We start from the raw sequence: 26,614 nt of genomic DNA, 5'->3' as shown, positions 1-26,614 counted from the left end.
TTGGACCACTGCTTGGACATCGTGACCAGTTATAATTATAGTATAAAGCTTTCTACAATGTAAACATAGTGAATGGTCATATGACATTTACTGTGATTTAGAACCATAGAATGATATTCTTGTCTTCATGATTGGAGCCTTACTTTTATTAAAATAAATTTATAAGTAAGGAAAAATTTGTAACAGACTTAGAAAATTTTAAAGAACTTTTGTCAGGAGATTTGTTTGTTTGTTTGTTTTTACTTTCTGATTTAATTGTTAACATTTTTAGTGAAAAACTTCAAGCATACACAAACTGAGATTAATAGTGAAACCCATGTATATACTTTACAAATTCAACAGTTTCCAATTTGTGTCCTATCTCATTTTTTTCAAATACCCCCCCCCCCCCCAGCTATCCTCCCTTACCAACTGAATTTTTTTTTTTGCTTTATTCAGGTATAATATAAGTTTAAGGCATACAACATGATGCTTTGATACACATGCTTATTGCAAGTGATTACTACAATAACGTTAGCTAACACATCCATCACCCACACAATTATCTTTTGTGTGCATGTGCTGAGAACATTTAAGATCTACTTTCTTAGCAGCTTTCAAGTATATAATACAGGATTGTTAACTATAGTCATCATGCTGTACATTAGATCCCCAGAACTTATCATTTTAAACTGAGTTTGTACCTTCTGATGAACATCTTATTTCCTCATCTCTCAGCCTCTGGCAATTACCATTCCACTCTCTGTTTCTCTGAGTTTGGCTTTTTTTAGTTTCTACGCATAAGTGATATCATACTGTATTTGTCTTTCTATGGCTCACTAATTTCACTTAGTATAATGCCCTCAAGGTCCATCCATGTTGTCACAATGGCAGGATTTCCTTCTTTATTATAGCTAAATAATATTCCATTTGTGTGTGTGTGTGTGTGTGTGTGTCAAATTTTCTTTATCCATTTATCAATCAATTGGACACTTAGATTGTTTCTGTATCTTGGCTATTGCGAATAGTGCATAGGGTACAAATATCTCTTAGAAGCAATGATTTCATGTCCTTCAGACATATACCTAGAAATTTTTTGAGGTATCTCCATACTGTTTTCCATACTGCCTGTACCAACTGACATTTCTACCAAAAGTGCACAATGCTTCCCTTTTTCCCACACCCTCACTAACACTTGTTACCTCTTGCCTTTTTAAAAATAGTCATCCTGACAGGTATGTGGTGATATCTCACTGTACTTTTGATTTGCATTTCCCTGATAATTAGTGATGTTGAGCATCCTTTCATGTAGCCTTGAGCCATTTGCATGTCTTCTTTGGAAAAATGTTTATTCATGTCTTTTGTCCATTTTTAATCAAATTATTTGTTTTTTGCTATTGATTTGCATGAGTTCCTTATGTACTTTGAATATTAATATCTTATCAAATATATGATTTGTAAATATTTTCTTCCATTCTGTAGGTTGCCTTTCAGTTTTGTTGATTGTTTCTTTTGCTGTACAGAAGCTCTTTCATTTGATGTAGTTCCACTTGTTTATTTTTGCTTTTGTTGCTTGTCCTTTTGGTATTATCCAAAAAATGGTTCCCAAGATCAATGTCCAGAAACTTTTTCCCTATGTTTTCTTCTAGGATTTTTATGGTCTTGGGTCTACATTTAAGTCTTTTAATTTATTTAGTGTTAATATTTGTGTGTAGTATAGGGTAGAGGGCCAATATCTTAACTTTTGCTTGTGAATATCCAATTTTCCCAGTACTGTTAAAGAAACTACCCTTTCCTCATTGAGTCCTCTTGGCTTCCATGTCAAATTTTAGTTGTCCATATAGGTGTAGGTTTATTTCTGGGTTCTCAATTCTATTTCATTGGCCTATATGTCGATTCTTATGCTAGTACTATTTTGATTACTATAGCTTTATAATTTGAAATCAGGAAGTGTGATTTGTTCTTTCTCAATGTTGCTTTGGATATTAGGGATATTTTGTGGTTCCATACAAATTATAGGACTTTTTTTCAGTTTTTATGAAAGATGTATTGGAATTTTGATAGGGATTGCACTGGGTCTATAGATGGCTTGGAGTAGTATGAACATTTTAACAATATTAATTCTGCTGATCCAAGAACATAGGATATCTTTCCATTTTTTGTGTCTTCAATTTCTTTCACCAATGTTGTATAATTTTCAATATGCAGATCTTTTACCTCCTGGTTAAATTTATTCCTAAGTATTTTATTGTTTTTAATGTCTTTGTAAATAGGGTTTTTTATTTCTTTTTCAAGTAGTTTGTTGTTAGTGTATAGAAATGCAACTAATTTTTGTATATTGATTTTATATCCTGCAACTCTACTAAATTTATTAATTCTAATAGTTTTTAGGTAGAATCTTTAGGACTTTCTGTATATAAGATCATATCATCTGCAACAGATACAGTTTACTTATTTCCCATTTAGATAACTTTTATTTCTTTTTCTTGTCTAATTTCTTTGTCTAAGATTTCCAGTGTTATGTTGTATAGAAATGGGGAAGGTGAACTTCCTTGATTTGTTCTTGATCTTAGGAGGAAAAACTGTCAGCTTTTCATCGAGTGTAATATTAGGTATGGGTTTATCATACAGAGCTTTTATTATGTTGAGAGATAGCCCATCTATACTTTGTCTAGAGGTTTTTTCAAAAAGATGCTGAGGGGTCGCTGGGTGGCTCAGTCCTGAGACCTTTGTCTCAGGTCATGGTCTCATGGTTCATGAATTCAAGCCCCACATTGGAGTCTCTGCTCTCAGTGCAGAGCCCACTTTGGATCCTCTGTCTCCCTCTTTGTGTCTGCCCCTCCTCTGCTTCTTTCTCTCAAAAATAAACATTAGAAAAAAAGATGCTGAATTTTGTCAAATGCTCTTTCTACATCTATTGAGATGATTGTATGATTTTATTAATGTAGTATATCATATTGATTGATTTGCATATGTTGAACTACTTTTGTATCCCAGGAATAAATCTCACTTAATCATGATGTATGATCTTTATAATGATTGTTGAATTCAATTTGCTAATATTTCATTGAGATTTTTTTATCCATGTTTATCAGAGATAATTGCTTATAATAATTTTTTTTTTTTGGTAATGTCTTTATCTGACCTTGGTATCAGGTTAATTCTAGCCTTTTAAAATGAGTTTGGAAGTATTCCCTCCTCTTCAATTTTTTGGAAGAGTGAATTCAATTCATCAGTGAAGCTGTCTAGTCCTGGACTTTAATTAGTTAGTTGGGATGTTTGTTTCTTTGTTTGTTTGTTTTAAAGTTTATTTATTTATCAGAGAGAGAGAGAGCAAGCAGGGGAGGAGCAGAGAGAGAGGAGAGAGAAAGAATCCCAAGCAGGCTCTGCACTGCCAGTTCAGAGCCTAATGTGGGACTTGAACTCATGAACCATGAGATCATCACTTGAACTGAAGTCAGACACTCAACCAACTGAGCCATCCAGGCACCTGGGATGTGTCTGATTATGTATTCAATCTCCTTTCTCTTAATTGGCCTGTCAGGATTTTCCATTTCTTCATGATTCAGTCTTGGTAGGTTGTATGTTTCTAGGAACATCCACTTCTTCTAACTTATACAATTTATTGCAGTACAGTTGTTCATAGTGGTTTCTTATGATCCTTAGTATTTTTGGGGTATCAGTTGCCATGTCACCTCTCCTTTCTGATTTTATTTATTTGAGTCTTCTCTATTTTTTCTCTTAATCTAGTTAAAGGTTTGCCAACTTTATCTTCTCAAAAAATTAGCTCTTAATTTTGTTGATCTTTTCTATAGGGTTTCTGTCTCCTTTTTTATTTATTTTTGCTCTGATTTTTGTTATTTTTTTCCTTCTACTACCTTTCATCTGAATTTGTTCTTCTTTTTAGAGTTCCTTGAAGTGTAAAATTAGATTGTTTATTTGAAATCTTTCTTTTTCCTTCTTAATATAGGTGTTTATTGCTACAAACTTCCCTCTTACAACTATTTTGCTATATCTCATAAGTTTTATTGTACTGCATTTCCATTTTTATTTGCTTCAAGGTATTTTTTATTTCCCTTTTGATTTCCTCATTAACCCATTAGTTTTCCAAGCATATAGTGTTTAATTTACACCTACTTGTGAATTTTCAAGTTTTTCTCCTGTTATGAATGTCTGGTTTCATACCATTGTGGTCAGAAAAGATACTTGGTACAATTTTAATCTTCTGAAATGTGTAAGGCTAGTTTTGTGGCCTAAAATATAATCTAGACTTGAGAATGTTCTGTATACATTTGAGAAGACTGTGTATTCTGCTTTGTTGGGTGGAATTTCTGTATATGTCTGTTAGGTCCATTTGGTCTACAGTATAGTTCAAGCCCAGTATTTCCTTATTGATTTCCTGTCTGGAGGAGCTATCCATTGTTGAAAGTAGAATACTGAAGTCCCCTACTATTATTGTATTGCTTCAATACCTTCCTTCAGGTCTGTTAGTATTTCTCTCTGTCTCTCTCTCTCTCCCTCTCTATGAATGTAGATATACCAATATCTAATCTATCTATATATGTATATAGAGAGAGAAAGAAAGAAATATATAGATATAGAATATAGATATATACAGAGATATATATTCTCTTGAAGAATTGGCCCCTTTATCATTATATGACCTTGTCTCTTGTTATAATTTTTGATGTAAATTCTATTTCATCTGATATGACTATGGCCACCCCTGCTCTTTTTTTGTTACCATTTGCATGGAGTATCTTTCTTCCATTCCTTAAGGCTCTATGTGTCCTTAAAGCCTTGAATCTCTCTTGTAGGGAGCAGTATATAGTTGGGTCTTTTTAAAATTCATTTGCTCATTCTATGCCTTTTGACTGGAGAATTTAATCCATTTATATTTAAACTAATTTTTGATAGATAAGGACTTATTTTTTTAATTTTTTAATGTTATTATTTTTTTTTAATTTCTGAGAGAGAGATAGGATGAGCAGGGAAGGGTCAGAGAGAGAGGGAGACACAGAATCTGAAACAGGCTCCAGGCTATGAGCTAGCTGTCAGTACAGAGCCCAACGAGGGGCTGGAACCCACAAACCGAGATCATGACCTGAGCCGAAGTCAGATGCTCAACCGACTGAGCCACCCAGGGGCCCCTGATAAGGACTTATTAATGCTACCTTAATCATTGTTTTTTGGCTGTTCCCTTGTTCCTTTCTTCCTCTTTCACTGAATTCCTCTGTGAACTGATTTTCTGTGGTGGTGTGCTTTGACTCCCTTCTTTTTATCTTTCATAGGTTTTTGCTTTATAGTTACATGAGGCTTATATAAACTATGTTATAGATGTAACAGCTTATTTTAGGCTGATAACAACTGAGTTTTGATCACATACAAAAACTCTACCCTTTTACTCACATCTCCATATTTTATGCTTTTGATGTCATAATATACCTCTTTTTATGTATGCACCATTAACCAACTATTATAGCTATAGTTACTTTTAGTACTTTTGTCCTTATCTTTTATACTAAAGTAAGTGATTTACACATCTCATATTACAGTATTGAAGTATTTTGAAATTGACTATATACTTACTTTTACTGTTGTGTTTTATACCAGCGTGCATGTCTTTAAACTTCATGAACTAAGTCTTAAGTTTGTAATGTTGAGCTTTTGGTTCCTGTCTGAGTGGTTGCTTTACATTGTTAGAAACCTTTAAAGCTTCATGTTGCATCATGAGAATCTCAAAGACACATAGCCCTGAGTTTGATCCCCCAGCTACAAAACAATCTTTCTCTCTTGGCTTTGAGCTCATCATTTTACAATAATGGATCAGCCTCTATGAGTCCCAAAGAATTCTTTGGCATTCTGAACTTGTAAACAGAGAGAGGGAAAGGAGGGAGGTCACAGGATCAGGATATGATGATCCTGAGAGGTGATGAGAGCTTTCCAGTGTTTTTGTTATGGCTTAGAAACAGACACACATGTTTCTATAACAACCAAAGTATGTGTTGGAGAAGTGATGGTTTGCACACTCTGGCTTTGGTTGGTTTCCCTTTCTTGCTCTTTCTGATGTGTCAGTGACCTTCCCTGAACAGGTAGAATTAAGTGTTGTTTTAAATTTGGTTTGGGAGTTAGGCTAAAATATAAATTGTACATGGCAGATCATGGGATGTTAAAGCAGAAATTAACACCTCAAGAATTATCTTCTCAGTATGAAGAAACTGAAGCTCAGAGAGGCTGTTTTATTTTATATGGGGTCTCACATCTGGTAGGTGGCAGAACTCAGAGAAAAGCCCACATCTTCATTCCTTTCTCCTTTACTTAAGTAATTTGATGCATTTTACCAGGAAGAACAAGAATCATTTCTTATGAGGATTTAGTGATGTACATACAAATCAACATTCAGAAGTCTGTTCTGACTTTCTTTTTATGAGTTTTAAATATAGTGTAATGGTCATACAAAATAAGTCTTCAGATTCCAAACTTGACAGTGTCCTTCAGCTCCATTTTCTCTCTTGGATTACAAGGACATATTTCCATTTTATTGCAAATTGAACACAAGCAGTTTGACTACAGAGCCAGCAGTTTAGCAAGATCATTTTAAGTTGCAAACCTCTCCAGTTCTGTCTTGAATGAACTTGAGGTTGTGTGTGTGTATAACTATTTTCAGTGGTATATTTTAACGGTCTTCAAATGAGCCATGGACGGTTCCCTGGTGGTCTCAAACTGTACATTTATGCCCTCTGTACTGTCTTCTTTTCCAGGACCAGATCTTTATGGAAAATGTGGGTGCCGTGAAGCAGCTCTGCAAACTAACCAACAACCTTGAAGAAAGAATAGAAGAGTTAGAAATATGGAACAGAAAGCTGGCCAGGCTAAAGCGGCTCAGTAGCTGGAAGTCTTCAGTCAGCGAGGCAAGCTCAATCAGGTATATCCAGGAGCACCATCGGAGGAAGGAGAGAACAGGACCTTTCCATAAGCAGATCATACCACAAGGTCTTTCTGATCAGCAGCAACCATTACTTTCTAATAGTGAAGTCTCCCTATTCTCTTTTTAGAATGTTTTGGAACACAATTGCCTTATGTGATAATTTTCTTATTTTTCCTATTGTTGCTTTGAAAATGAAACAACCCATGAAGTATCTGTTGAAGAGCAAGGTGTTTTAGGAAATGTTGCATTTTACCAAAAGGATGACTTCTCCTTTAAGGAGGAGAAATGGTCATTTCTAAATTTAGAAAATCTGTTTGATTCTCAGGGAAAAAAAAACTTATATTTTTTTATTATTATTTAAGGAGGTAAATGCACATTTCCTGGGGTCTAATTATGAGAAAAAGAGAAATACAACATTTAACACATTCATTTACACTTACTAAGGTTCTTTTCTTCAAAAGAACTCTCAATTGCCTTGACTTTTCCTTTTCAAAATTACCACTGTATTACAAAAAAAGTCATACTACTGTGTTAGTGGCAGCCTGGGCCTTTATCATGTAACTCCTGGAGAGGCATTTGAACAGTAATTAACATTCTCTCTTTCTTTTTAAAGCAAACTTAGCAGAGCTGTTAGTGCATCTTCTCCAAGAAAGGCCATTCCCCAAAAATCCAACAAGGTAAATAGACTTAAATTTGTAATGAACAGTGATAATGTTTTATACACAAAACAAAAGAGTCTTTAGAGAAATTGATTAAGAATGCTTCTCTTCATTTATCTGTTGATAGACTCCTTAGTTTGCATCTTTATGCACTTTAGGTATTTAAATACTACCCTTTAATAAATACTGTTTTTTCAAAAAAATGTTTGGAGAAATAAGTACAGAACATGTTCATTTCAGAAATACTATTCTGCCAGTTTTTAAAAAATATATATATTGCCTCTATCAAGTGAAATTCATCAGCCTCCACATGCATCGGCCTTAGGCTGCAAGATGTGTGTGGGTGCCTTAACTCGACCTCATTCCTTATCTATGGCTTCAGAAGATCCCAGAGGGAATTCCATTAATCCCTCAAATCCCTTTTTTCCCTTTGATACTTGGAACTGTATGTGCAAATGGGGAAATAGGTATTCCACTTTCTTGTGAAGGTTAAAGTGTGATGGTTTTAGTAATGAATAAAGAGAACTTTCATCAAATAGGGTAACATTTACCTTAAAAAGTGAAAGTTAATCATTTATTGATTTAAAGTACACACTCTTCAAAGAAGAGAGTATCAGTAAGGGAGAAGCTGCAATATTCCCTTCCTAGTACACACATAGATGCTGTGAATCTATGTTCTATGGTCAGCTTCTTCCCTCTCCCCCACCAGTGATCCCCAGGTGGCCTTTCCCCTGGGAAGGTATTCATGACCTTGACTATATTTTGTTAAGTGCTGACCTGGTGTTTGGGCCATTGCCCCCATTTACTCTCTACTTCTCTGACCTATTTTTTTTTTAAGTTTGAAGTTTATTTATTTATTTTGAGAGAGAGAGATTGAGAGAGAGAGACTAAGCAGGGGAGGGGCAGAGAGAGAGAGAAAGAGGGAGAGAATCCCAAGCAGGCTCCTCTCTGTCAGAGCAGAGCCCAACAAGGGTCTCAAATTCACAAACTGTGAGATCATGACCTGAGCAGAAACCAAGAGTTGGATGCTTAACTGACTGAGCCACCCAGGTGCCCTGCATTAACCGATTTTAAAAGGATTAAGAAAGAGTTTAATATTTTACTAAAAACTGCTAAAATATTATGTTGCTGACAAGCTACTTGGTGTACAAATAAACATAAATACATGGGTAAATATGTATGTAGAAGTGTCCTTGGGCAAGTTACTTAATTGCCTTGAGAAATAAATATAATAATAGGCTCTACCTTGCAAAGATTGTTGATAGGATTAAATAAGGTGAAGACCTTAGCCACAGTGCCCAGCAGATAGCATTTGCTCAATAAACACAAACTTTAAAATGTTGTGTAGGAATGGTACCCTTTGTACTAACCAATTTGCAATGCAATGAGGAAATGGTACCCACATCCATGGCAGCACTCATTGGTACAATTTGGTTATGTGCAGCCTCTGTAGCTTTCACTCTGCACTCGGAGAATCTCTTTTATTTTGCAGTTAGCTCAGAATATTAACTAGAATGTGTGATTTATGAGAAGAGGCCCCATGTCTGCCTTCCTCCCTTCCTCACATCCCCAGGAACTGGCACATACTAGGTACTCAAGCAGTATTCGTTAAATGAATGCATGAATGGAAAGCCCAGTCTGACCATCTTCCCTGAAAGCTCACAATCTAAATTAAAAACATTGGGGCACGTGGCTGACTCAGTCAGAAGAGGATACGACTCTTGATCTCAGGGTCATGAGTTCAAGCCCCACACTGATGTGTAGAGATTACTTAAATAAAAAACTTAAATTTTTTTTTTTGTTGTTGAATTAAAAACATTAAGTAGTTTGGTGTCTTGAGTATGTGGGTGTGGAAGGGGATTGGCTTGTGGACACAGAGTAGAGGATTTATGTGGGTATTAAAGAGCACCCATTCAACTCAAAGACAGACAAAAGTGAGTAAGACGTGGCCCCTTCTCCTAAGGAATTTCTAGGTAGCCAGGGAAGACTGGGAGACAATACAAGAACAGTTGTATCGGATGTGGAAATATTGTAAAGGCTCAGAGTGCTGCAAAGCATTATGAGGCCAGGCCTTCCAGGAGGAGTAAGCTCTGGCTAGATATAGGGGGGTTCCAGAGGGAATGGCAGAAGCAAAATCTGGAGGCTGCCACTGGCTTCATTGAAGGATTAGGTGGGAGTTGGCTGGGGAGAGAGTAGAAGGTAAGGCTGAAAATATAGGTAAGGCTCAGATTTCCTGGACCACCTGCTATGGAATTCCCTTTGTAAACCACAAAAACCATTTGAATAATAACAATAATATCTACATTATATAGTATTCTCTTATTTTACAGACAGAAGAAGGGAGGGAACATAGCCTTGTGGTTAGGAACACAGATTTTGGAGCCAAATGTGTTTGGGTTTAAATCCTGGCTCCGTGACTTACTAGCTGTGTGATCTTGGGTAAGGAACTTAAGACTTCCTGTGCTTCATTTTTTCCCTTCTCTATAAAATGGGGATGATAACAGTACCTGCTTTGAGGGTTGTTGAGGACTATCTGAGGGTTAAATAAATTAATATATATAAAGCACAAGAGAATGTGGCACATAATATGTACTATGTAAGTGTTCACTCTTACTAGTAATTTCAAACTCACTATTTGAGTGGTTCTCATACTTCGGCATATTATAAGAGTCTTCCACAGAGCTTGATAAAGTACAAATAATGGGGCTGTTTTGCTTCCCTTATGCTGTCATTGGATGAGGTCTTGGCTATTTCCGTGAGGTTGACTTTCCCTTCCATGACACCAACCCTAGGTATCCTCTGTTCCCTGGAGCTCCCATGATCCTTGAGTCATTGAAACACATGCATACGGGTGGCGTGTGCTGCTCTTAGGATGAGAGGCTGCGTTAATGAGCAAAGTGCTGGCTGTGGGCAGTTGGTGGGCCTTAGCAAATGGTACAAGGCCTGGCTGGGCCTTGCCTTGCCTTCTGCATAGCTGCCAGTGGTGGCACTTGCTCTGGAGAAAGACTGAGGTCTCCTGAGTAGCTCTCATCCAATCTAGAATTCCTCTTCCTTCCTTGTCTTTCTCTACCTTCAAGAGGTAGGTGGGTGATCCCCGCTGTGTATTGATGGTTGGGGTGAGATGGGAAGGTCTTCAGTCCTTTAAGCAGAATTTTCCAGGGCCTTTAAGTTTTCAATAAGTTCTGTAATAATTCTCATGCAGACCCTGAATTTGAGAACCATTGCATTATTAGTTGGACCCACCAAATAACTCTGAAATGTTGGCAGGTATTATTTTATCATTCTTATTTTATTCATGAAGGAAATGAAGATCAATGACATCTACGTGACTTGTTCAGGACCCAACTCCAAGCCTGAGGTCTTAGGTCATTTACTAGGTCAAAGGATTTGAAGCAAAATCATGGAGATTTAAAATAATCCAGCAACGGTGGGGAGTAGTTTGGAAGGGGAAGCTCTTATCCTGAGCCTAATGCTGTTTAATTCCAATCAATTCAACAGATTTCATTGAGTTTCTTCTTTGTACAGCACATTTTAAGGACATCCTTTGAACAGTTCCAGTGACATGTAGGAATGGTATAAACTATTCACTTCTTAGTATTCATAGTAGCTTCCAGCTGCCCTTATGGGTGACTCAGTTATGAGAGTCCTAAGAGTTTGTATATTTGTTAAAAACTTGTATAATTAATCCCACCCCCAACGCGAATATAACATTGAAGAACATTTTATTGATTCAGATAATCAGCCCAAGAAATTTAAATAAAGACCAATTTTAAAATATTTCTCAAGTACCACCATCCTTTAGTTCTTTTCCAACCAAAAGCATCATTCTACCCTATACCCCCCAGGAAGAAGCAAACATAATATTCCTTATTGTGTTCATAGAAAAGCTCCTATTTAAGGAGCACTGTATTAAAGTGGGCATAAAACCTCTTCTATCTTTTCAGCCAGATTCAATAGCAATTACACAGTTCTCTATTCTATAGTTCTTGGCCCATTCCTCGTATGCAAGTTTTTATGCCAAAATGCAGCAGTCTTAGAGGTTTGTCTCATTTACTTCAGAATTTTACTTCAGAATTTTACTTATATTTACTTACATTTACTTATAGAAACTATAACTTACTTATTTTTAGAGCCCCCATAATTCTATACATAATAGTGCTTAATGAATATTTGTTGAATGGGTATAAGAATAAATAAGACACAGGCCCAGAACTGTCCTTAGAAATAGGCAGCAAAGGGGACACCTGAGTGGCTTAGTTGGTTAAGCATCAAACTCTTGATTTCAGCTCAGGTTATGATCTCACCATCGTGAAATCAAGCCCTGCATCAGACTCCACGCTGGTCATAGAGTCTGCTTAAGAATTTCTCTCTTTCTCTATCTGCTCCTCCTCTACTTGTGTAAAAGAAAAAAAAAAAAGGATGGAAGGAAGGAAGGAAGGAAAGAAGGAAGGAAGGAAGGAAGGAAGGAAAGAAGAGAAAGAAAGAAGAGAAAGAAGAGAAAGAAAGAAAGAAAGAAAAGAAAGAAAGAAAGAAAGAAAGAAAGAAAGAAAGAAAGAAAGAAAGAAAGAAAGAAAATAGGTAGCAGAATTGAATACTGATGTGTATGACTTAAAGAGTACTTACTAGTTCATACCATAAGTCTTTTCCACAGTGTGTCATGATTCCTGAAATTCTTCCACTGGAATTTATATCATCACCTCTTGAAGACTTTCTTTTCAAAAGTGTTGTAGTGAAGGGGATGAACACCTGGGTTCTGACACCAGCCTCTCCGATACGTCCTCTTCTTTCATAAACCATGAAGAATAAGCACTAAATGAATGGCACAGACACTTGTCCTTCAGGGTGCTGGGGAAAAGAGAGCTTACGATAGCCTGGAGTGTCAAGGAAGGGGAAAGGCTTGAGGTAGGCTTTGAAAGAACTGCGTTTTCAGGAGGCAGAGAGGAGGGAACTAGAGGTTAAAGAGGGCACACGGGCCAGCCCATGGGAGCAGCAAAGATCCCTGCTGGGAATGAGTCTTCAGGGGTTCTGCTCACAGTTAGCATTGCTGGTTTATCACTGCTCCTCACAGAATCTTTTTTTCTACAGGTTTATTTTTCAGGAAAAAAACAATTGTGTCCTAACTGGATTTTCCAGACCTTGGTTATAACACTCATTGCTGTGATGGCCTTTTGGTAAGAAAAACTTCACTGTTAGGCCATGTCAAGCTCTCTTATTCTTCCCATCTTCCTTTTCTCATATGTGAACTGGAGACTGACCTATTTACTTTGAAGACAAGGAGCCCTTTAACTGAACATTGACCTTTGATTTAACTTAGAGATAAGGGAGCCCTTTTTAAACTCATAATCTGAAGAAAAAAGCATAGGCTTTCTGTACTTAAATGTGAGATAAAGAATGATTATTTTTTCAATTAATTGATACATTTTAACAGCTCACTGTGCCTTTCCTGTGTGTGTGTGTGTGTGTGTGTGTGTCTTTTTCAGTCTTGCAAATAACTGCCCCAAATTCTTCATTCTTTCCTGTCTACTTGGGGGCAAGTTGTGAGAGGGCAATCAGGTACAATGTATTCTCTCCTAGACACTCATATTTCTTAGGATTCTTCTAGATTTTTCAGTGAAGACTTCACACCGAAGGGACTATGAGATAACCCCCAGAGGTACAATGTGCAGCCAAATTTACTAAACAGTTAAAGCAGGCAAACACAGTAAGGACAAACTATTTGCTATACAAGCAGTGGATGATTTGACTACGATCCATCCTCTCTCTGCAGGAAAGTGGGGGCCATCCCTCACTGGCATGAGGGGGTCTTCCTCAGGACTCTGGTCTGCAGGCTCCTGCTGCTGCTGTGATGGCCCCTCAGCCTTCGGGCCTTGGTCACCTTGCCTATGTCCTCTGGTCCTTCTTGTTTCTTAGGCTATTTACATGGTCAAAGGGGTATTTACCTATCTCTCAAAAACTGCTTCGTGAGTGTGGGGAAAGGACTGCCTTTGGGCCTTGTCTCAAGGGAGACAGTTGTTCTCAGAAGCAAAGTGAAGGAAGGTGCCAAGGTGCATCTAGTTCCTCGATCTAAAGCAGCTTCCTAGCTATAGAAGATGATGTGAGTCTCTCTGTATCCTTCTGTCCCCTCAGCGAGGGACTGTGTAAAGTATCCCCAAGTGTCTGACACCATGACACGGAATTCCCATTCGAAGCCATTGTCCTTTTCTCACGCTCCTAAGTGAGCCTTCTGCTGGGATTCCCAATGCAGGAAAGTGTGAGTGTCTACTTTAGCAGACATACTTAGCATTCTCTAGAGATACAGATTCCCATGAAAACCCAATGGAAGGGTTGTAGGCAGTCTAATTCTGATGTACAGAGACTGCTTTTTAAATATGCTTATCAGAGTTATCTTATGAATTCCAGTACTGTTGACCGCCAAGATCAAAATCAGGAGGTTATTAGGCTTTTATCTTATTTCTGGCCCGTGGTGGCAAGAAGGGTCAAAACCAGAATTTGTCTCCAAAGAAAGGAGCAGACATGTCCATTTCATCCTGTGATCCTAGAAGTTCTCTGGGTCATGAATTGAAGTAGATGCCAGAGAGAAATTAGAAAGTATTTAAGGATTAGTCATAGGGAGATAGAGAGATGGGGCTATGGGAGAGCAAATAAGGCAGACTGGACCACAGCAAGCAGTTGCCAGGGTGACACAACAGGTGCTGTCTGATGGCATCTTTGGGGCTCGGCACCACTTTTCCCAGACAGGGTAGTGCCTGCTGGGCAGTAACCAGCTGCTGCTGAGAACACCCTGGAAAGTTTTCTATATGTGTGGAATCCAAATGTGTGGCACATTTCTTCCTGTATATTTAATAATGGTGAATACACCACCTCTGATGGGGAAAAATATAACAAGGAGCCAATCTAGGAAACCAGATGCAGGGTGTCAAGTTAGGTCACCCTGTGTTAGACCCCGCATACTGTGGAATTGTAATGTCATCAGCAGACTTTCTTGTGCGGCTCATGAGAGAGGTCTAAAGAAACCCCCCAAAAGAAGACAATGCTAAGTGAGTTTGGATGCATGACCATTGTTAAGAATAGCTTCCCAAAGCTCAGAACCTTTAAGACAAGCTTCTTTTTGACTATATTAAGTTCCAATCATTGGAGGAAAATGACAAAGTCATTATTTGGAAGTCACACAGTGTAGAAATGAATGCTGTATTGCATTTCTTTTCTTTCGTCTCCCCAATTTGGTGTATTGTGCTCTGAAAAGACAGGCAGCCAGAAAGTATCAGAGAAGCAGCCAAAGGTTTTGGCATCTACAGCTGATTAAATCTGTGCCTCCTCTACAGCTGATTAAATCTCCCAGTGCCACAGTGCAGACGCCCTCCCCCAGTGGGATGCGAACTCTGCTCTTCCTTTTTCCTGCAAGGAGCAAAGGGCTGCCTCTAGTGATTTAAAGCTGCCTCTTATAATCTTCCACTACTGACAGGCACCGCAGAGGCACCTTTCCAGGGCCAGGGGGCTGCTTGCTGAAACAATCCATCAGTGCGGAGTTCCCCCAGAGAGAAGAGGAGGGTTTTCTCTCACCAGGGCAGAGAAGCATAACTGTGCTGTTTCCATGGTGCTTCTGTCAGCCGTGGCTGCCCCTCCTCCCTCCCATCTGTGTGGCCTGTGAGAGTGTATCTCTGGCCAGCTGGTTGTGTGAGATATATATGAACTCAAATCTGTCACATAATGCTTTCTTCTTCTTCTTTTTTTTTTAACAGTGCCTTGACGATAGTTTCCCTTTACATCCTTAGCTTAAAAGATCAAGACAGACGTGCCCCAAATCTCTCCCTCAGGTGAGAGTTCTGGTCCTGTTTTACTTTGGGGAGAGGTGTTCTTGAAGGCCTCCTTCATTAATCATTTTGTTTTCTTCCTCCAGCAACATCACAAGCTCTCAGGAGCCGGCCCTGCCACCCACAGCCTCCCCCTCAGGTAAGATTCTCACATTCCTCACTCTCAACCCATCCCGTGTTTCATGTGAATTGTCAACAAAAGAACCAGCCTTTCAGGTTAACCTTGTTGCTTCCCTCTGCTCTGCCCAACTGCTTTGTAGCACCTAATACATCTCTGGCAACCACACAGTCCTCCTTCCGAGTACCGGAAATCACTTTCTGTGAGATTCTGCCTTGTCAGGAGATTTACTGCTGCCCCATCTGGGGAAAGAGAAGAGTCCTCTCAAGTCTTACGCAAAGGCAATCCAACCAGGAGGTGGAATTCCATCAGAGGCCATGGGCAGGTAAAGGGTGTTCAAAGAGAACCAACTAGGGCTCTCAACCTGAGGAGTTTTTTTTTCTTTGCAAATATTTACTTGCATAATCTGTTAATGGTTCCAGACAATGAATTTTCTATAGGGGTGGCAAGACTTTTAAGAACACAAATACGAGAACTTGCAGTCATCTATACTATTAAGTTCCCCCACCCAGGGATGAAATTTTGGTTGATTCAAGAAAAAAGGTCTCATCTGTCCATTGCCAGCAAAGATAGTAATAGTAGAACATGTAATCATGTATGGATCGGGTAGATTTTCTGGCTCACTTAGAACATAAAATGATGTTGTATCTGGGCTTTTTGCCCAAACCAAGTAGAGCAAAATGTAAAGGGCTTTGGAGCTCCAGTGAGTTCAGGGTAAGCTGTAAGTCAGTGAAAATCACAACCATTTTCAGAATATCTTCTTTCTTCTAGGGACACACACACACACACACACACACACACACACACACACGTTTTTTAAGTAACAGAATTTTCATGTTAAAAAAGTTATGGAAACTTGATTAAGGGCTAAAATGTCATTATCTCTGTAAAACCATATGTAATAGATCCAAATGTAGAGTAACTCATTACTATTTTGGAAATATTCTGCATATACAAAACAAGTATATAAAATAATAATGATGATAATGCTAATAATAGCAATACATCCATATTAGTATGGCTTATATATCAGGATATTGTAGCAACAACTTCCAAATTACAGTGACTTAATGTGGCAAAACTTTATTGCCGACCCTCTTTCTATATCAAATGTGGATCAAAAGAGGGCTTTCACTCATGATGTCATTTGGAACTTAGCTAATGGAGATGCCATCTCAGGACGCATTTCTACACCTCTGTAGCAGTAGGTAAGAGAAAAGGTGAATTGTACACTGGTTTTTAAAGCTTCCACCGAGGAATAACACATGTCACTTCTGCTTACACTTTATTGGCCAAACCAAATGATATTGGTCATGTCTAAATTAAAAACAGTTGATAAAGTGCAGACCTAACATATGCCTAGAAGAAGATGAACCAGGGTGTTTTTGAGCAGTCCAAATGGCTGACGCATAAACTATGGTCAATGGTTGAGGTTTGGGGGCAGGAGTGTAATTTCTTTTTCCTTTTGGCATTATTCTATATCTTAGAGTTGAATAAATGACTTTTATAAATCATCATCACCATCACTACCACCACCATTATCATCACATAACAAGGTATTAATGTGTACAAAAGCACTGCCATAAGTAATCTACATGAATAAACCATTCAAGTCCTCACAAACCTAAAAGACAGGCACTGTTATTATCCCCATTCTTTCCAAAAAGGAGGTGAGACAGAGAGAGTTTTTCCCTCCACCTATAGAAAGCAATGCTTACACTATTTTTTCCATGAAAGCAACTTTTGATTGAACTTGGCAAAAGATGCATCACTGCAGAGCAAAGATGTATCACTACTTTCACAAAGATGTGAAAGGAATTCGTTTGAGTCATCATATTCTCCATAGTTTCCAACATGGAAAAATCCAGTATGGTTACAAAAATCCCCCAAAGCCTTCACCTCTTGTGAGAGCACATGGAAACCTGTGGCTGGTAAACTCTTTACTTACCTCAGGAGCCCACCTTGGATATGTCTGGTGTCCTTGTCTGCGAGCAGTCCTCACAAAAGACTATTTCACCTATGAGAGAGATATAACAGGAAGAGGTCGTGAATAGATCCAATCTTCATTTGCAAAAAGGTTCTTGACTCTTGAGCAAACTCATTCCTATAGCAACCAGCTCTTCACGTGGAGGGAAAAGAAGCCTTATCAAACCAGATGATGGTTTATTGCTCTCTTCTCTGGAACAGTGGGTGTCTGGAGGTCTTATATTTCCATAAGTATGGGAGACACTGAAGAGACTCCTAAAGAAAGACGGCTGTTCCACAATGCCTGGATGTGTTCTACTAGACACAATTATCAGTGTTGTCTCTGGCTAAAACTGAAATTTAGGGACTCCTGGGTGGCTCAGTCAGTTGAGTGTCCAACTTTGGCTTAGGTCATGATCTTGCAGTTCGTAGGTTTGAGCCCCACATCAGGCTCACTGCTGTCAATCCCTTATCTCTGTCCCTTCCCCACTTTTATGCTCATGCACGTGTGTGCTCTCTCTCTCTCTCTCAAAACTACATAAGCATTAAAAAAATTAGACATGTCCTTGTAATAAATAAATAAATAAATAAATAAAAATGAAAATTAAGTCCTGCCTTACCAGGCTTCCTGATACACTGGGAAAGTTGTTCCCTCTTCTCTCTTTCAGTTGGAGAAAGATGGAAAGGATTTTCTTCACTTCACTTCTCTTCACTGTCCCCTGCAGGAAAGCTGTAGGCTTTGGGGGATTTAGAGTCATAGACTGTCAGAGAGCAGTACACCAGTGGCACCCTGACTTTTTGACCTATAGAATCCACTATTAATTCATTATTCTTTTACAATCATTTGACTGAAAAAAATCCATAGAGGAAGAATGTTACTATAAACTCAGTTAAGCTTTTAATCAAATTATTTTTGTTAATCCAACAGCAATATTTGAAAAATAGTACAAATCTGTAGGAGAGTTGTTACTCTTCAAGTCCACAGTCACCACTGACTACTTTATGCAATCACTGGGGGTTCCAGGGTCCCCAGATCAGGAAAACCTCTGATATATATCAGCTTACCCATTTTACAGCTGGTGAAATGAAGGCCCAGGACCTTGCTTAAGGTTCTGCAGTAAGCTACTGGCAAAGTTGGAATTAGAATCTGAGTCTTCAGTCTCTTTGTCCTCGGTCCCTTCCCATCCACCATTGTGCCTCCATTTATTTGGGCACAGTGTGTACATGTACTGAGGATCAACTTTAGAGGAAGCAGAAAGTATTCATTCTGTGGTTCTGGAAAGCCCCTTCGGCATCTGTCTCCCCCAGGTTAGCCTATAGCCATGAGATGTCCCTGTTGTGGGGTATTTCTGGGGGTGTAAAGAAAGCCTTTTCTCTTTTGCTCCTGGTCTATCCTCCCTTTTGGTCCTGAGCACCATATAACACTGGGGTTCCTAAATCTGAAAGTGGAGAAAGCCAGGCAAATTCTTTCAACCAGATGTTTCTGAGGCATTAAAGACTAATTACAAATAATAAAGAAATTTAAGGATTAAGGAAAAAACCTGAACAACTTGGAATAACTCTCTAAGTTGAATCATAATATCTAGCAGTTTACCCCAGAACACATTTATGAGCCTCTTTCTAACGAGTAAGACCACTAGTAAAATCCTGAGCACAAGCTATTATTCTTCTTTTGGGCCCAAGTTGATTGTGTAAAATGTCTTTCAGAAAGGTTATCCCCTCTTCCCACTTACTATGAAAGGTTTGGGGAAGACTAATCCAGAAGTGGAGAGTATGTATTTAGGAACACTGAGCTTCTAGTCTGAGGTGCCAACTGAATGTGAGGGATTAGATTTTAATCCATGGAACTGATAAATCTTTAAATAGACAGAATTAGATATTAAAAAGTAAAGAGCTTGTAGGGATGCCTACAGTCATTTGGGCATCCAGCTTCGGCTCAGGTCATGATCTCCTGGTTCATGAGTTCAAACCCCGCGTTGGGCTCTGTGTGGACAGCTTGGAGCCTGGAGCCTGCTTTGGATTCTGTGTCTCCCTCTCTCTCTGCCCCTCCCCAATTCACACCATCACTCTCTCTCTCTCTCTCTCTCAAAAATAAATGTTAAAAACAAATATTAAAAAAAAGTAAAGAGCTTGTGAGGGGAAAAAATCTATGGAATTCTATAGATTTTAAGAGTTTTGGTGAAGATTTTAAAAATCTCATGAAGCTAAAAGGCATAGGAATTCCTGCTTATTTTGTTTTGGAGTTCAGTACTCTGAGAAGAGCAAATGGTTGAAAGAAAATGGTTTCCTGTGTTAAAGGACTCAGTCATCAATTGGTTGGGCTCATTGACTTTTTCTTGACATGAGTCCGGTTCAATCAGTAAAGAAAAAGGCATCCAAGATGCTGCTTTGGAACTTAGCCATAGAGCATAATTTTATAAGTAATGCTATATACACATTCTACCATAAGAGGATATACTTTGGTTGGACGCCATCTTAAATCTCTCCTCTCCAGAAGTTTCTAATTTAGTTTATTGGGAGATCTTTTCCACTGATTGTAAAATATATCTCCAACTTTACAGTGAAAACTGCTGGGGGTGTATATTAAGTTTATAGTGAATATTACTGGAAGGCATTTGTAAAATGAGAGCCACCCCTGTATGACTACAGGAGAATTTATAGCTTTCCAATAACTAGGCTTTCAGAATTGAATAGTCTTGCCTCAGAGAAGTGACAAATTGGAGATGTTTTATACGGGATTTAAAAGTTATTTCCAATCTGCCATTTTCAGAATTCTAATCTATAAGATTATCTCTCCTCAACTTTACCTTTTTATTACTGCTTTAAAAAATAGTGTTATCCCATAAGATACTACATCCTATCTTAGAATTCTATGTCTCCAGGAACCTGAAAACATGCTTCTGTGGTAGTGAGGCAACTCTGTAGTTCTGTTGTCAAAATTTATAATGAGCCCTTTTCCTGCAAATTCAGCGGGAAAGTTAAAAAAAGAAAAAGGTAAGGAATAAAAACAGGAAGGATAGAGAAGTTCTGGTTCCCCCTTCTTTTTATGCCTCATTTGCCTTATAAATTCACAGCCTTCTGTGAAGCAATCAGGAGCAAAACTCATAGCAGGGGATATATACTTGACAATTTAGTATTGAAATAGCTGGAATGCAAAAATGTAGAGGCCTTTTATGCAGCACATATATTTATATCTAAAGGGAAATATATATTCAATGTTCTAGAAAATCCTTATGTATCATGATCATTTCTTCTTAATGAAAGGGGTCGTGTTAGGCAAGATGCTCAGGAAGCCTGCCTCTGCTTCAAGTTCTATCTCACTCCCTTTTGCCCGGAAGCCCAGGTTTCCATATCCATTCCCAGCATCCTCTGTACCCATCCACTGGCAATTTCCCCTTTGAATGTGTAAGAGGAAACATTTTTCTATAGGGTATATAATTGGCTCTCCTCCTTTCCCTGCCTCTCTTCCTTCCATCCTCCCACAAATATTTGTTGAGCACCTGTGAGAGCCCAGCATTGCCTTGCCTGGGGCTACGACAGTGCACAAGATGTGTGTGATCTTCCAGAAGCTCACAGTTGGTTTTGCGGACAGGCAAACAATCCTGTGTGCCTAGTGTAAGAGTACCAACGAGGCCAGATTTACTTAGGAGTGATGGCCCCCAAGTAATGTGCACTCTTGCATTTGCTTTCTATCCTGAAATTCCATGCAGAAACCTGAACAGAAACTTTTATATCTTTTATATCTTGCCTCTCTTTTCTTCCTATGAGAGCAGCACACAACATATTAACTTGTCTCTTGTTAATTGAAGTTACTGCCTATGTTTTCCCCCAAACTATGTTGAGAGATATAAACATTATATTATTTAATGCGAATGAAGGAATACAATAAAGAGTACATATACTTGAGAAAAATCAGCAAAACTAAAAAATGGAAAAGCCTTAAAATTCTTTTTAAAGGTTTGTTTGGCAAGCCTTTAAATAATTGCTTTCACTATTCACTTTAAGAATAAATGGGTTTTTCCCCAAAAAGCGTTAACAATAATCATCTGAATAATTACCTTTTCAAAATTGCTTTTAAAATGACTTTTTGGCTAGGACAGGGGCAAAACCACTCCCCCCCCACCCCCACTTCCTTCCCCACCAGCGAGCTCTGGCCCTGCACCAGTGATCTGACTCTTCTCTTCAGCAGCAGCTCAGTCCTGACCTTGAGCTTTAAGTGCTCTTTTTTTTCCCGTGTGGCTCACATTATGCTAGGAGTTACAGAGGAATCAAAGAATTTTAATAGAGGTTCCCTGTTCTGGAGTTGTCAAGAAAGGGCAAAAATACATACAGGTTAAATAACAAAACAGAGATGACAGGCTTTTGATGTGGTGACAGATCTATCACTAATTAGTCACCATATAGATGGTTCAGTAGCAATGCTGTGACACTGGAAAGCGGGGGAAGGCGTGGACCACAGTGATCTGATCTGCGAGGGCAGCCATAATAAAGTACCACAGACTGGGCAACCTAAACAACAAAATTTACTTGCTCACAATTCTGGAGGCCAGAGTGCAAAATCAGGGTGATGAGAGGTCTGGTTTCTTCTGAAGCCTCCCTCCTGGGCTCCCAGATGGCCACCTTTGTGCTGTGTCCTTGCAAGGTCTTTTGTCTCTGTACACCCTAGTGTCCCTGTGTGTCCTAATCACTTCTTATGGGGAGGAATACCAGTTAGATTAGAGTAGGGCTGGCATAACAGCTTCATTTTAACTTCACGGCCTCTTTAAAGGCCCTGTTTCCAAATACAGTCATATCCTCAGGGGTGAGGGCTTCCCTGTAAGAATTTGGGGAACCCATGTCCACCAAAACAGACGGCTTCTTGGAAGAAGGTGAGAATATACTAGATCTGTAAGAAAATGGGGTAGGGGTTGGGTGGGTTGAAAGGTGGGAGAGAGAAAGTGTGGAGAAACATTCAATTGACAGAGACAAAGAGGGGCACATTCTGAGTTTCTTCTCATCCTGACGAAGCATTAAAGTTTGACAGGATTTTTTCTTCTTCAGAAGACAGAAGCATGTCATTCCTGGCAAGAGATGCGCTAACCAACCCTGACTGGGGGACTGACTGTGAGTTTACATTTAAGTGACTATTGGGCTTTGTGGAGCCAGGGAGAGGAGCAGCATGCTGTTAAAGCATCACTGGAGTGAGGAACAGGGACTGTGCACCAGGCCAGGAACACACGTGGGGTCACATTTTTATAGTCAATGCAGCCTAACCATGAAGGAGACATCAGAGTTGGTCTCACACTACTAGACATGTTGGGTTGATCTCCGTGGATCTGAATAATTTATTTGTACTTCCTGCCTTCTTTTTCTATTCTAACTGTATTTTTAGTTCATTTTCTGTTTTCTGAGTTTTTAAAAGCCATCTTTATTGGCCAGATGGCATTTCATATTGCACTCTCCATTTTCAATAAATGTCAATTTAGTAGGAATTCCAGGGCCCAGAAATTCTTTTGGATGTGATGAGGCTGCCTATTGGAACCTGGATTTTTATTAGTTTTCTTAAAATTTACTATAACAACAGCAACAAAAGCCTTCTCCCTTTTATTCTCCTTCTTTTTTCATTTGAATGCAAATGGAACCCATTTATCTAGGAAACTTTATTTCACATTCAGTAATTTGGAGACTTTGCTGGAGTACAATACTCTTGTCCTCTGTAGAACAGCTTACTTTCTTTTCTCTGTTTCTTCTCAATTCAGGGATTGATACAACCATTAGTTCTATACAGATTATGGAAATCCAGCAAGTAATAGATCATCGGTATTGCAGTGGAGACCACCGGTGCAGGTGGGTAAGCCTCCCCATTATACCCCAGTTGTTTCTGGAATTTACTCAGGGCCCTGGGTTTCTGAGACTGGAATGAAAGCTTGGAACTACATGGTAAAATCAATGTGTGCTTACATTGCTCCTTAAGTGAAAACACATTTGTTACATGGTAGACTAGGGACTCATAAAATGGTTGGTATTAGCAAATGTCAATAAACCAAGGCTCCCATGATTCTAGTCTCCCTCTTTAATGGGTAAGTCCAAAGCAAAAAGCTTAGAGGGCAGCTCTGTGGCTGACTCTCTGAGGACGTATACCATAGGCACAGAGCTGCTGGTTAATTTTATAGACAAGAAAGACATTGTTACTGATGGCTCCAAGTAACGAGGGAGCTGACATTTATACGTTTTAATAACAAGGAGTACCATTGTTTTAACTCTAAATAATATAGCTAATTTTAGCTTTTTCAGTTAGGAGGGAAAAAAATCCAAATACTGTAAAAGTTATTAGCAACATCCATGTGTGTTGTGTGCCATAAGGTAATGATGCATTTAGGAGTGTAGAGTACATGTAGCTTCAGAAAGTGCAATATGCAAGCTGAAGGCATTAAGAGAAGGCAGTTAGTTTTCTTTCTTTGATAAATATGTACTACATGACTGCTAGGTTAAAGGCAAGGCTCTATATTTGGAACACAAATCCTTTGGATTCTCAGCCTTATTGCTTTTTTCAGCCTAATGTAACATAGGCTTCAGGTTTATGATACTGAGCTTTAAAAATAAACTGTATGGTACTTTATGATTTGTTTATGGCTTTGACATTCGTTATGTCATCGAATTCTCACAATGTCCCTGTGAGGTTCGTAGAGTTGACCCTCATTCTGCCATTAAGGAACGTGAACTTCAGTGAGCTTAAACAAGTCAGAGAAAGACATTAACTACTGTGCTAAGATGACATAATGAAGAAGAGTAGGATAATTTGGGTTCAAATTCCAGAACTTTGACAAGGTATTTATTCCCCAAGTGTCCATTTCTTGTCTGTGAGATGAGGCTACTGCATGCAGATGCTGGGGCACATGGTAGGAAGTGAATTCATTTATCTAAGCTTCCTCTGGTAGAATAAGGCTCTCCAGATCCCAGTTCAGATCAGTTTCTTTTACTTCTGCTTCCTCATTTTTAACAACCTACTTTAGTTTATTAAAGAGAATCTAAAATGACGCTCTTCTTCCAACTTATCTCCTTTTGTTTCTCCATATAATTCAAGGTATGGCCGGGACATAAGAATTTGTGTTAGATACAATATGCTTTTCTGTGGGAGTTTTCATTACAGTATGAGTCCCGGGAAGTCCCCCTTTCTCCAAAGTATCACTCTTATAGGGGATGTGTTTGGAGGTGGCGGGGGAGTGTCTCTGTATAAGTCCTTCTGTGGTGCAGTTTTCTCCCTTACAAAATGGTGATTTGGACTATAATAATGTTAGTTGATTCAAGTTCTGAAAGTGTGTGGTATTTCCTGCTCATGTTGCCTAAAAGGGAGTGATTCAGGATAGAAAAGCTGGTATTCATTATTTCCAGTCGTCTTTTCCAGAGGGATTGTTAGTTTGAGGCCATTGCCTCATTTGTCTTCTGAAATCTGTGTCTCCTTAACAGAGACTGGAATCGTTTCCGGTGCACTCAGTTTTATGCATTTGGCCTGGGATTTGGCTTTCCATCACTTCGTCTGTGTGTTCTTACAAACCATAAATCTTTGTAGTATATTTTATATATTAGCACCTAAAAAAAGATCACTTTGAAATTTGACAGGTAAATCTCTGGAAAACATAGAACTCTACTATGCTAAATTTGATTCTCTGTGTTTGTTATAGAGTATTTCACAGTTTACATAGTATATAATGAGTAACAAAAGCCTTTTGAAGCCTTTCCTGCATATTTTGATTTGTGGTTTTATTTCTTTCCATAATTAGCTCTGGAAATTACAATTACAATATTCCTGTTAATAAGCACACACCTGCCAATGTCAAATTCTCTCTGGAAATCAAGTAAGTGCATAACTGTAGGAAACAATTCCACTTCTATCATTATTTGAATAGCAAGTCTGAACTTACTTCACAATTGATCAGTAAGTTAGAAGGTGGGAAGTTATCAGTCCATGTCGGCTGATGGTGGTTGGATTGCGAGGTGGGCCAGCTCGAGGGAGAAGGTTTCAAAATGAAGGCTGGGATCTCCAGTGGAACGGAAAGACTCTCAAGGCTTCACACTCAGCACCTATAAAATGGGAGTGATCTTGGGTTTGATGCTCACAAGGGGCAGACTCCCTCTGTCTGTGTCCCTTTGAATTAGGGTGGGAGCAAGAGTAGTAGCACAGCCCCTGGGTTGGGGGGCTGGACAGTTTGGTGAGCTCCTGGTAGCAATGTTGTCTCCCCAGGGGAGTTCAAGGAGTCAGGGTTTGGAGTTGGGCAGACCAGGGTTCAAGCTTTGTCTCTGCCACTTACTAACTCTATAATGTTGGAGAAACTACTTATCCTCTCCGAGTTGTTTTTATCTATAAAACAAGTTTGAAATAAGACCAGAACAAGTAGAGCTGCTGGGAATCACTGTTAATAATAGTGAAATTAATAAGTACATTTGCTGAGCACAGAGCATATGCCAGACACTCTACACTTTAATGGTGGGTCATATAATCCTTGCAATAACACTCTGAGCTTGGTATTTCTCTTCTAGTTCAGATTTTTCAGATGGGAACACTTAGGTTTAGAGAGGTCAAACATACTTGTCCCAAAACTCACAGCCAGTAAGTGCTAAAGCTGGGTTTCAAACTCAGCCCATCCTTTAAGTCATCATCACTTTCCTGCCTTCCCAATGAGATGAAAATTGCCCTTTCCTGGCACATATTAGGTACTTAATAAATGGTAGCTTTTTTATACATATAAATCTTCTGAGTATTTTTATTTATTTTGAGAGAGACAAGAGACAGTGTGAGTGGGGGAGGGACAGAGAGAGAGAGAGAGAGAGAATCCCAGGCAGGCTCTGTGATGCCAGCACAGATGTGGAGCTTGGACTCATGAAACTGTGAGATCATGACATTTGCTGAAACCAAGAGTCAGACACTTAACCAGCTGAGCTACCCAGGCACCCCAATGGTAGCTTTTATTATCAGTACCTTTCCTTCAAAAATCACAAAGCTCTAATTTAGTCTATCCTTACCAAATATTTAAAATAATTATGGTACTTTTAAGACCTTTCAACCCACTTCACTCAAATTATGCAATGAGCTACTCATCAGGAAGATAGATGGTTTTTATTTTGTGTCTCTTGATTATTGTCTCTCCTTTTCTCTGCCCTCTCCCCCCCCCCCCCC

General features: G+C 38.8%; 1 protein-coding gene across 1 annotated transcript in view; it reads left to right on the top strand.

Moving 5' to 3' along the window:
* The window catches only part of MYRFL (myelin regulatory factor like), a 134,131-nt gene that overhangs the window by 105,018 nt on the left and 2,499 nt on the right, over positions 1-26,614 (top strand). Inside the window, exons 14-22 of the mRNA XM_077775266.1 lie at positions 6,741-6,904; positions 7,521-7,584; positions 12,652-12,737; positions 15,306-15,380; positions 15,464-15,516; positions 15,638-15,820; positions 22,501-22,563; positions 23,199-23,286; positions 25,221-25,295. Coding sequence (XP_077631392.1) covers positions 6,741-6,904; positions 7,521-7,584; positions 12,652-12,737; positions 15,306-15,380; positions 15,464-15,516; positions 15,638-15,820; positions 22,501-22,563; positions 23,199-23,286; positions 25,221-25,295 — 851 coding nt within the window. The remainder of the gene's footprint in view (positions 1-6,740; positions 6,905-7,520; positions 7,585-12,651; positions 12,738-15,305; positions 15,381-15,463; positions 15,517-15,637; positions 15,821-22,500; positions 22,564-23,198; positions 23,287-25,220; positions 25,296-26,614) is intronic.

This window comes from Crocuta crocuta, unplaced genomic scaffold (assembly GCF_008692635.1).
Source record: "Crocuta crocuta isolate KB4526 unplaced genomic scaffold, BGI_CrCroc_1.0 scaffold97, whole genome shotgun sequence".
Lineage (NCBI taxonomy): Eukaryota > Metazoa > Chordata > Mammalia > Carnivora > Hyaenidae > Crocuta > Crocuta crocuta.
This window is presented reverse-complemented; position numbering and strand designations above follow the sequence as displayed.